At 39.2% G+C, this 10177-nt stretch overlaps 2 protein-coding genes across 3 annotated transcripts in view; one reads left to right on the forward strand and one right to left on the reverse strand.

Annotated features, from left to right (window-relative positions):
- The window catches only part of LOC138019537 (phosphatidylinositol-3-phosphatase SAC1-like), a 29519-nt gene extending 29298 nt beyond the window's left edge, over window positions 1–221 (reverse strand). For both annotated transcript variants that reach the window (XM_068866371.1, XM_068866373.1), the window contains exons 1-2: window positions 168–221; window positions 1–76 (exon numbers count right to left, since the gene is read on the reverse strand). The exon at window positions 1–76 is cut by the window's left edge and continues 28 nt beyond it. In XM_068866371.1, coding sequence (XP_068722472.1) covers window positions 1–76; window positions 168–202 — 111 coding nt within the window. In that variant the 5' untranslated portion in view covers window positions 203–221. The remainder of the gene's footprint in view (window positions 77–167) is intronic.
- A 102-nt stretch (window positions 222–323) lies between these two features.
- LOC138021988 (regulation of nuclear pre-mRNA domain-containing protein 1B-like) lies at window positions 324–10177 on the forward strand. The gene is made up of 7 exons (XM_068869014.1): window positions 324–520; window positions 1687–1816; window positions 2485–2591; window positions 4335–4417; window positions 5365–5491; window positions 7846–8021; window positions 9040–10177. Exons 1-7 carry the CDS (start codon window positions 331–333, stop codon window positions 9196–9198), a joined length of 972 nt encoding a protein of 323 aa, XP_068725115.1. The 5' UTR covers window positions 324–330; the 3' UTR covers window positions 9199–10177.

The raw sequence follows: 10177 nt of genomic DNA on the forward strand, positions 1-10177 counted from the left end.
GTCGATTTCTAAAATTTGGTCCCCTACTGATTGCTGATCACGAGGCTCGATGTAAAACTTGTCTTGTGAGATGTGCCTAAGTAATAAAGATTAAATAGAGGAAATTTACGACGGAAATATTACAAACCAATGAGAAGAAGGCAAATCGCAAAATAATTTTCCCATACAGCTTGAGCGCTCGGTACACGGCGTCCTCCACCATTTTGGCAATTTGTTGCGCCTTCAAAAATGTTTAACAGCGGAAAATATGTGAAGCACGCGCAATAGATATCCCAAGTTCAACGTTAGATCGAGGCGAAGTAGTACCCATTTCCCCTATCCTCTGATTTCATGTTGGACTTTTGTTTTGGCATTCAAAATCGCTTGAAAATGACCACTTTCTCCTCGGCAACGTTAGAGAAAAAACTGGGTGATCTTTCGAACACTCAGCATAGTGTTCAGACTCTCTCGCTCTGGCTCATCCACCACAGAAAACACGCTAAAGCCATAGTTCAAGCTTGGTATAAGGAGTTGACGAAAGGTACGTGTAATTTATTGTTACCGGGTTGTTTATATTCCAGGTTTATTGTTTGGACGCCTCCTGTAAATACGTTTGATAGATAACTGGTGGGATCTTTACTGTAGGGGCGATATTTTGTGAAAAACCTGTCTATAAGTTGATTTCCCAAGCTAACTGTACAGGCTGATTAATTCGGCATGCAATCGATATCACCGGCTTTTCCTGTTAAATTATCGGTCTTTATACATTGCAACGGATTAACCGAAGCAATGTTACATTTGGATTTTAGGTGATACATGAATTGCCTATTACCTATTATCGCCCATCAATTGGGTTGGGGGTGGGGGGGGGGGGGGTGGGGGGTGCCTTGTACCAGATGGAGCCCCAGAACAGTCAAAGATAAGCAGTTGCCCCTTAAATTTTAGAAGGGCAGCAGGCTGAACAGTGGAAAGCCACAGTAAATTTTGCAGGACAAATTCAATTGGCAGGTGGAAAACTCATCTCTATCCAGAAAATAACACTGTGCACTTTAAAATAATATTACCTATTTATAATAATTTAACTGTTTATTTCTTACAATGACTGTAAGCTCTACCATTGTTTCACATGGTTCTTGATAATATACCATCCAAAACTAGTATTATCATTACTCCAATCATTTCCTGACAAGCAGTTGATTTGCAAAAGGAAAAACAAAGCCCACTGTTATTCAGTCGTCTCCCAATCATTGTACTATCTAAAGTCAGCGGGAACCCAATGGAAAAAGATTAACTTGTACATATCTGTTACAATACCTGTCAAGTCTGCTGTGTAAAGAAACTGATCATGAGGAGTACTTGAATTAGCCGACATTCTTGTGTGCGGTGGCTTAAATGCTGTGCATTTAAGCTGATTGTGAAATGACTCAAATCTCTTTTACGAAGTCCCGTTATTTTCCCCTGTTCAAGGCATTTGGAAACAAAACCTTCCTGAGTTTTCCCACCTCCCAAGGTAACAAATTTGTTCAAATCTCCCTGTAAGTTCCCATAAGGGTGTAATTACATGTAGCCTGGGTTCCCCTCTTCCAAGGGATTACCCATGACAGGTGCAAGCGTGTGGAAGGAGGTTACAGTATGTTAAAGAATAATGATTATTATAAACACCTACATGTATTTCGTTTGTAATTTTTTCTTTGCATTTACTTTCAGCAAGGCAGAGTAAGAAACTAACATTTTTGTTTCTTGCTAATGATGTTCTTCAAAACGGAAAAAGAAAGGGGGCAGAATTCTTGAGCGAATTTAAGCATATATTGCCAACTGCATTTCAACACTGTTCACAGTGAGTCTACATGTATACTGTATTTCATGTACAGAATATGAATCAACCAACATGTATGGGAACCTGTTAGACTATTCAGGGAAGACTAACTCATCAAAGGGTTTTTGGCATTTAATTATGTTGCTTGTGTATCAAATATCCAGACATCTTTCGTGGAATACCCATTGTGTCTTTGTAAGACAGCAACATGGCTTGTATAATTTGAAATCTGGTCAGTGATTGACCAGTGCAGCCCAGTGGTTAGGGCGCTTGCCTTGAGATCTGGAGATCCCGGGTTCAAGACACATTCTGACCACGCTTTGAATTTATTCCAGGTTGTCCCTGGTTCAATTTCCGGGCTGCACTTGTAAATAGGAACTGGTTTGCCTCCGGCCAGTTGGGATTCTTAAAGTTGTTCTGTTCAATGCTCGTTACCCTAAAAATCTGAGGGTAAATAGTGAATAGTTACTTACTATTAATTTTACTTACTAAAACCAGGCTTGAATGAACTTTTGATTTAAAGATTGAGTTGTTGATTGATTCATCAGGGGAAAACAAAACAGTTTCAAAGGTCAGCAGTTGGCATCATTAGGGGTGAAATTATGAGGAAAATATCAAGGGGAGATGTTAAATTATCTTTAGATAAGATGAGAGACAATACCTGTAATATGTTGTTTTTAATTATCAAGGGGTGGATCAGTGGAAGCCATTAAAGGTCTTGAAAGGCTTATATCCATATGGACAGAAAGAAATGTGTACGAGGCCACATTCCTGGTGAAACTACATAAATGTCTTGGTGAGTGGATTGGTAAAAATAACCCTTATGCTACTATACTAAGGATTCAAAATGCTGTATTTTCGAAACGAAAGACATCATGAAACTGGAAACTTGAAAAAAGATTTATTTCTAGGTCATCTTCAACCTCCTATAGGTAAAAATTCAAAACACCTTGCGATTTTGATTTTACAATTAATTTTGATAACTTCATTGTGAAAACCACCTATAGGACTGGTATTAAATGTGGAAGAAGGGTTTGCATAGTGGTGGCACTGGCTTTCCACCAGTACTTACATGTACCTAATATGCAGGGTTCGTACGTGTCTTGAAAACCCTTGAAAAGCCTTGAATTTTAAGAGTACATTTTCAAGGCCTTGAAAGTCCTTGAAAATCTCTGCTCTTCATTCCTGGTCCTTGAAAGTCCTTGAATTTTTTCTGACCCGCATTTTTCATCTTTGAAAACTTCTGTGAAAATAATCAGCCATTCAAGTCATGTCATACAAACTCAACGAGCTGTGGGGTTGAGAATGGTTACCAGTGCCTTTGCATTATTTTCACACATGTACGTTATGGAAAATGAGAAAGAATTGTAAAGTCAGACTACTTCCATGGGTAATTTCTTCGATGAAAATGAAAAAGAGGTCCTTGAAATTTCAAAATTATGCCCTTAAAAGTCCTTAAAAAGTCCTTTAATTTTTGGTATGAAAAAGTGTACGAACCCTGAATGTGGCTCAAGTCTCGATTATGTCCAGAACTGCACATAATCACATGCACACCCAGCAATTTTGATATGCTCCCTATTTCTAGCAACAAGGTAAGTGCAAGGGTTAACCCCACTCTTGGTGAGGGTAAATGTGACTGTTTATCGTTACTTGAGGAGGATAGGTGAGGAGACATTATTCCCAGATGTGCGTGATGTAGAAGCTGGGGAGATGATTGTGCTTCTAATTGCAAACATTTCTGGACGTATAGATACAATTTTTGGACCATATGTAGCGACTGGTACCCAAGGCCAGCCTCAACAACCAACTCGGCACAAGTTTCGATGCGCGAAATTGGTTACGGAGATATACTTTACGGACAATCACATGTTTTCACTGCATCAAAGTTAGATTTCAAGATCATATCGTAAACTGAAATAGCAATACAAAAAAGGCTTGCTAAGATCTAATAGCCAGTCAGTACTGACATTGCAATCATTCCACAGCAAAATTGAGGGCAAAAGGCGAAAATTAGTATACATGATCATAACCAGAGAATTGTCAGACAATAAGAACTCTTATTTAAAAACAAAATAGATTTTGTAAACTGAAAAGGCACGGCTGATATAAAGAAATCCAAATGGCATTGAAAACTGTGACATCTGTTTAAAGCTTATCAGAGTGAGACCATGCAGTTGATCTTAAAAGACTAGCAAAAGGCCAATCTTTTCCAAAATTTCAGCATCCCCCAAGTTACTCCACTGAAAACTTCTGATTCGTGTTTGGTGACAGAAGCAAAACTAACTAACTGAATGCAGTTCGGGCCAAAACTAAAACGAGCATCTAAATCACGTGATTGAAATGAGATAGGATCAACAAACTAGAAATTAAATATACAGAATGCAGGTCTACAAAACTGCTACACCATATGTGGCTCTGTACTCTTGTTTTGAACCCTTATCTTAATTACTTTGTTTATTTGTTGGTAGTGTCACCAGTCAGCCTTTCTGCATATCGATATCATAGCTATAATAAACTTCTTGGAAATGGCTGTTTGCAGGACAAGAATCAGACTCTCCCCCACCTGAGAAGAAACAGAAGCTTGATGATGATAAACAAGCCTCAACAATGGAACCACCAGATGTGAGTAAAGACGGCTTTTGGCCGAGGAATACCCACATGTACATGTGATCTTATTTTGCTTGTGCAAATGAAAATTGAGGCATTCCAGCTAGGGTAAGGTTTTAAAAGCAGGCTGTTTGATTCTTAGTTGAGTCAATTGTGTTTCTTTTTACATGAAAGTAAGTTACCTTTTTCAGTGGAATGAAGAAAGTGAGAGAATTCCTTCATCCTCTTCATCTTCTCTTTTGAAGGTTTATTTGTTCGCCAAGCATTTATACCATCTGGATGAAAGAGATAATGTAGAGCAAAGTTTTGTGTCTAAGTACTAGGCTAAGATGTGAAAGACAACCTGCGAATGCCTTTTGAAACTCTTAGCCTTTACTACTAACTTCCTTTTTTTTTTGGTTTAAACATTTATTTATTTGCAAAACACATAATAACTCCTTACATTACTTACAATAGAGCTCTCTTACACTGGTGACATTACAATAACTCTACTTTCAGGGCGATACATTACTCACATTACCATACTCTACTTTAAAGAAACTTAGAATACGGTACGATACTTACTCTACTTACAATACAACACATTACATCATTTATTGACAAAATAATTTTTCCACCGGTTTCCACTTACCGTACTTAAAAATTTATCTTGATCGGATAAGTCATGTGCAAATTTTTCAATATTATAATGAAACTTAAGGTAGCTTTGTACACCAGCAAAATCGGGGTTACGTCCCTCCATTCTGCATTTATATATGAAGACCTTGATCAAAATAATACAATTAATCGCAATTTTACAAGGTATACAGTATACTTACTAACTTACTTTGGGGATCCAGTTTGCAAACCAGTCCCACTCTTATGCTCTGCATTTACAGTCTTTGATAGATTCTTTTAGTATTATACAATGTAAATGCAGTAAATTTAAAATACTAATAATCAATTTGTGGCCTCTTTTGCAGCCAGAGGATCTTATTAAGGCTTTGGTAGAGCTTGAAAATTCTGCATCTCAAGATGCTGCTGTCAGGGAGAAGATTGCTAACTTACCAGCAGAAGTACAAGATGTTTCCCTCCTTGAAAAAATAGAAGGTATGCTAATACGCAGTTCAAGCTAAATTTCATTATCATAGCTAGTAATACACAGAATGTTGAATTATTGGTTAAGGCTTACTTTCACTGGTATAAAGTCTGAGACATACATGTCGCATATGCGCATATGATCAAAAGAGCAAGTGATCGAAAGCCAAACATAAGAGTTGTACATGTAGGTAAGTTCGTTAAAAATACATGTAGAATTGCTTCTTCTTCCAAATTTGATGTCTTCTGTGATCTAGTTAGAGTAACCTTCTTTAATTTAAGAGGGTAGCATAGCTAACCCTTGAGGTAAGTAAGTCAGTCAGTCAGTAAGTTAGTAAGTATACCTTTATTTAAGCACAATAATAATTAAAGCTAAAAGCTTTTGGGGTTGTGCGAAACTACCTTTAAAAACTAAGCATATGCACAGTAAAACCACGTTGTATAAAGACTAATATGCTATTTAAAAAATACAAGTGGCTTTTGAAGTGGCGTTTAAATCACTTCAAAGGTTAGCTATGTTACGCTTCATTTTTTCAAAAATATGTAAGACATGTACGATGTATAATGAACTTGGAATAGAAACATGAGAAGATGTTTGAGCATCACAGTTATATGTATGACTGTTACTTAAGCAGTAACAAAAGGAATTAAGCTTCGAAAACCCAAGCTTGAAAGGGACTTGAACTCCTGACCTCTGTGATACCAGTGCATTGCTCTACAGTACCAATAAGCCATTTTGCAGTTGTTTGCTCAGTGACCTGGCCTATGAATGGCTGCAACGCTGTCGGTGACGTATTGTTACAGACGTCACTGCTTTTATCATGGTAACCCATTCATACTTCAAACGCCCAAGGATTCCTTCCCCCCCCCCCCCTTCCCCTCCATTGACGAGTAAAATCGTTTGGCATTAGACAAAGTGTCACTCTCAGGGGTCAACAGGTGAATTGTGTCGTTGTAATTCTAATTGGGGTCTGAGCAATTAAGTCAACTGTGAGCTGGTCATTTTGTGAGTGCAGCGTTTCAAAGTGGTACAACTCTCTACAAAAAAATTAAGCGAATGCAAATCAAATCAACTGTTGGTGTGTGAGATGATGGGAAATCTGGTGTTCCTGGAGAAATACCTCTTTAAGCAGAGAACCAGCAAGGTCAGGCCACACAGCAGGTCACCACAGCGCTGTCACTGCTGCATAACTTAAGGAGGCTCCCACTGCATAACTTAAGGAGGCTCCCTTGAATTTTAGGGCCATGCATAGGCTGGGCACTAGTATGGCGCGTCAAGCCAGAATCGCGCGTGTTTTTCTGATTTTTGTGACGTCAGCGTGATCAATTCTGTAAAATTAACTGCTAATTTTCTCGCTTTCCCTTCGGTAAAATGTTTTTAACATTGGCTCTGTTCTACATACACATACACATACCTAACTATTTAAATTTGTATATACATTTATATTTTGACATTTTTCTTTATTTTGTATCTAATGCGCAATTCAGCCTTCTGGCAGCTATGTATTATTAATAAAGCATCCATCTCTCTATCTATCTCAGGAACTCGGTCACTATATTTAGCGTTTTCCCCTGATTTAAGTTTATTTGTCAGTTAAAAGGTGATTTTACATCAATTGCAGTGACCAACAATTCAGAAGAGTCTCCTGTTGCTTCAGTTTCTCAGATTTCAAAATTTTGATATTTTTCATTGGAAAACTGTGGAAAGCCACCTTAAGGCCTTGCTTCGACATCCGTTCGATCTTGTTGAATGATGGTTGGTCTCAACACATCACCAAAATTTGATTCAACAAAGCTTCGCGAGAGGCAAGATATTCGGTCCCAGGCTGCAGCCCCGGATGTGACTCTGGATACGGACACAATCTCGACCCCAGAGCTCTTCTCTTGACTGCGGGAGAGAAGAGCTGTCTTCTCATTGGTTTTCGTGAAGAACAATCAAAAGCTTCCCGAATTGTTGCATTCATGTTAGCACGAGGAGTAAGCAGGCGCTGTAATGTTCAAATAGCCAATTTTTTGCTACAAGAACCCTACGGCGCATGTTCTCCTAGATAGAGTTTCCCATAGCCTTGTGTCGATCCAATGCTCTGGTGACGAGAATGGATACGTCATTGAGAGACCGAATAGTGCGCACGCGCATATCCAACAATGTTGAAAGAGGGAGGGGAGAGGAGGGGGGCAAAACGGCTTCAACTTCATTCAACATTCACGAAAACAAAAGAAATGTTGAATGGTTCAACGCAGAGGGGGGGGGGGGGGGGGGGGTGGGGGAAAACGTTTTCAACATTGCTGTTGAATAAAATCCAACGGATGTTAAAGCAAACGTTGTAGCTGTTTGCCCAGGCCTTAATCAACTGTTTGATCTGTAGATAAAGAAACTGGCGACCGACTGTCCAAGATTGTGGATGAGGCATGTCTGTTACTTGCTGACTACAATGGGAGACTTGCAGCAGAGCTTGAAGACAGAACAACAATATCCAAAATGCTGGCTGCATTTATACAACTTCAAAAGGACAAACTTGCGGAGTCAGAGAAAAAACTTCAAGTGAGTCGTGATATTTTGCTTACATTGTATAAAATACATGGTTAATAAGGAGCAACAAAGGAGAGGAAACAGTTTTAAAAGATTAATGGGATAGGTTTAATTTAAAGGTTAGTGCATGTTCTTTCAGAAGATATGGGCTTTGACGACTTTATGTCCATATTTGGGACAGCTAAGAGTTAGCTCAATCGTTGCATTATCACGTTGAATCACGACGCGTCACTTTGGTCAAAAATATACGTTGTAGAAACGACGAATCCTCCAGGCGTTCTTGCAGCTCAATGGGTGAGTGAGCGGGTAAAGGACTGGAAAGACCAAGCTGAAACCTTGAGTCCGTTAGTTTCTCCTTCGCTCGGCTTATTCCTTTTTTTTTCTTTTCTTTCTTTGTCTGTTTGTACTTTAAGTCAGTTCTAAGCACTTTGGAAGTCTCCAAGTAAAAAAGGAGGGATTGGTCTGCCAACAAACGGAGCTAGAGACAACTCGGTAACACTGATCCAGCTCAAGGTTTCAGCTTTGTCTTCCCTTTACCCGCTCACTCAGCCAGAAACTACCGTGAGCGCCAATCAAGACCAACGGTTCATTGAAGCGAAAAGGCAGTCTGTTCAATGACGTCTACAAAATAATTGGTTAGATTTTGGTATCTATTATATGTATGTTTGTGTCGCTTAGATTTCCAAATAAAGTTTATTGTTTTGTAAAAAAGACAATGCTTTGCCTTCTCGGAGGACAGTCAACTTCCGAGTCCGTCTGACAAAACTTTGCCCACGTTGCATTCATTTCCGTGCGAACGAAGAGATTTCAAAGAGGTTTATCCTCATTCTTGCAGCCCGAAACTTTTAGGGCCACCCGGTTGCGCCAATTTTCGCGCCGCTTTACTGTGCAAAACCCTAATCGGAGCTCTTGTTGCATTCTCTCTAATGCTTCCTACACAGGCCGCACAAAACTTGTGCGGTATACCTGAGATGACGTTTTGTTGTACCTACAATAGCTTCTGACTTGTCTGCACCTATTTACTTCGCAGGAATATAAGGCAAAACAAGAAAAAGTTCAATTAGTGCGACAAGAACTGAAGGCTCATTTAGAAAACCTTCCCGACTTAACCAAGCTTCCAGACCTTGGAGGAGGCCTGGCTCCTCTGCCTTCCGCTGGAGACCTGTTTGCGTCGGCTCACAGATCCTGACGATTTACCGCATATAGTATGTCTAATGTAAAATTACGACGGGCAGACCAGTATTTTAGGGCAGCAGCTGTGACATGTTAAAAGGAATGTAAGAGAAGCAGGAACACCAGTGCATCCCGGAACACCGAACATTATAAATACCATTTTAATACTGAAACTTAATGTCAGGCTTTTAGTTCGCCGTCTTGTTTTTACGGTGACAAGAACGTCTTTGTAGAGGCTCTGCTCCCAACACGGAGAACGGTGATTGAACAGTCAAGTCATTTGTAAATACGATCGGCGTGAAATCAACTCAATTTCTTTTTGTGTAGGATAACGATACACCCTAGGACCTTTTGCAAGTACGTTTTTGGTTTTACTCGGACATTTTTTACTCGTGTTTGAAGTCATTCGTGAGGGATACTTCGCTTATGAAAAAGAGATGCGTGCAGAACTAGCATCTAGCTTTCAAGCGAAGGCCCACTCATCGTTCTTGAGTCACTTTGGGTGCAGCGCCTCTTGCGATCTCGGATCGCGAACTTCGTCTTCTTTGCACATACCTTACCAAAAAGGAGAATGAGAATCAAAACGAAGGTCCCGAGTATTTTTTGCAAAAAATGGCTTTTTCTAGACAATGTTATTGTATGCTATTGAAGCATACGGTTAAGTGCTACTAGTCCGTCGAGCCAATTTTTCCTCGTAGCCCGAAAAAATTAATATTTTTTTCGTTCGCTGTTACCACTTTGTCAGTCACGATGATTTATTGTAGAAGAATTAGGGCTTTAGTTCAGGGAAAAGTAGTTTTCTTTTTACTGTCGGGAAAGGTCAAAAGTGTTCGTCATATTCAATTCATTTTTACATCGTTAATAACTTGTAAAAAGCCATTGCCATTATTTTAGTCATTAGCATTGATAGCAATGAAAGGAACAACTCGATGTTTGTAACAGCAATAATTTATTACCATAAAAAATCTTAGAATATATATAAAAAATAGAAAGAA

The sequence above is a fragment of the Montipora capricornis genome, chromosome 10 (genome assembly GCF_036669925.1).
Source record: "Montipora capricornis isolate CH-2021 chromosome 10, ASM3666992v2, whole genome shotgun sequence".
NCBI classification, from domain to species: Eukaryota; Metazoa; Cnidaria; class Anthozoa; order Scleractinia; family Acroporidae; genus Montipora; species Montipora capricornis.

Bases quoted from the DNA above. Each gene is read 5' to 3' on its own strand.
- LOC138021988 (XM_068869014.1), top strand. From the start codon at position 331: ATGTTGGACTTTTGTTTTGGCATTCAAAATCGCTTGAAAATGACCACT. The intron at 521-1,686 runs GTACGTGTAATT...ATTTACTTTCAG, and splicing joins GTATAAGGAGTTGACGAAAG to CAAGGCAGAGTAAGAAACTA. The intron at 8,022-9,039 runs GTGAGTCGTGAT...TTTACTTCGCAG, and splicing joins AGTCAGAGAAAAAACTTCAA to GAATATAAGGCAAAACAAGA.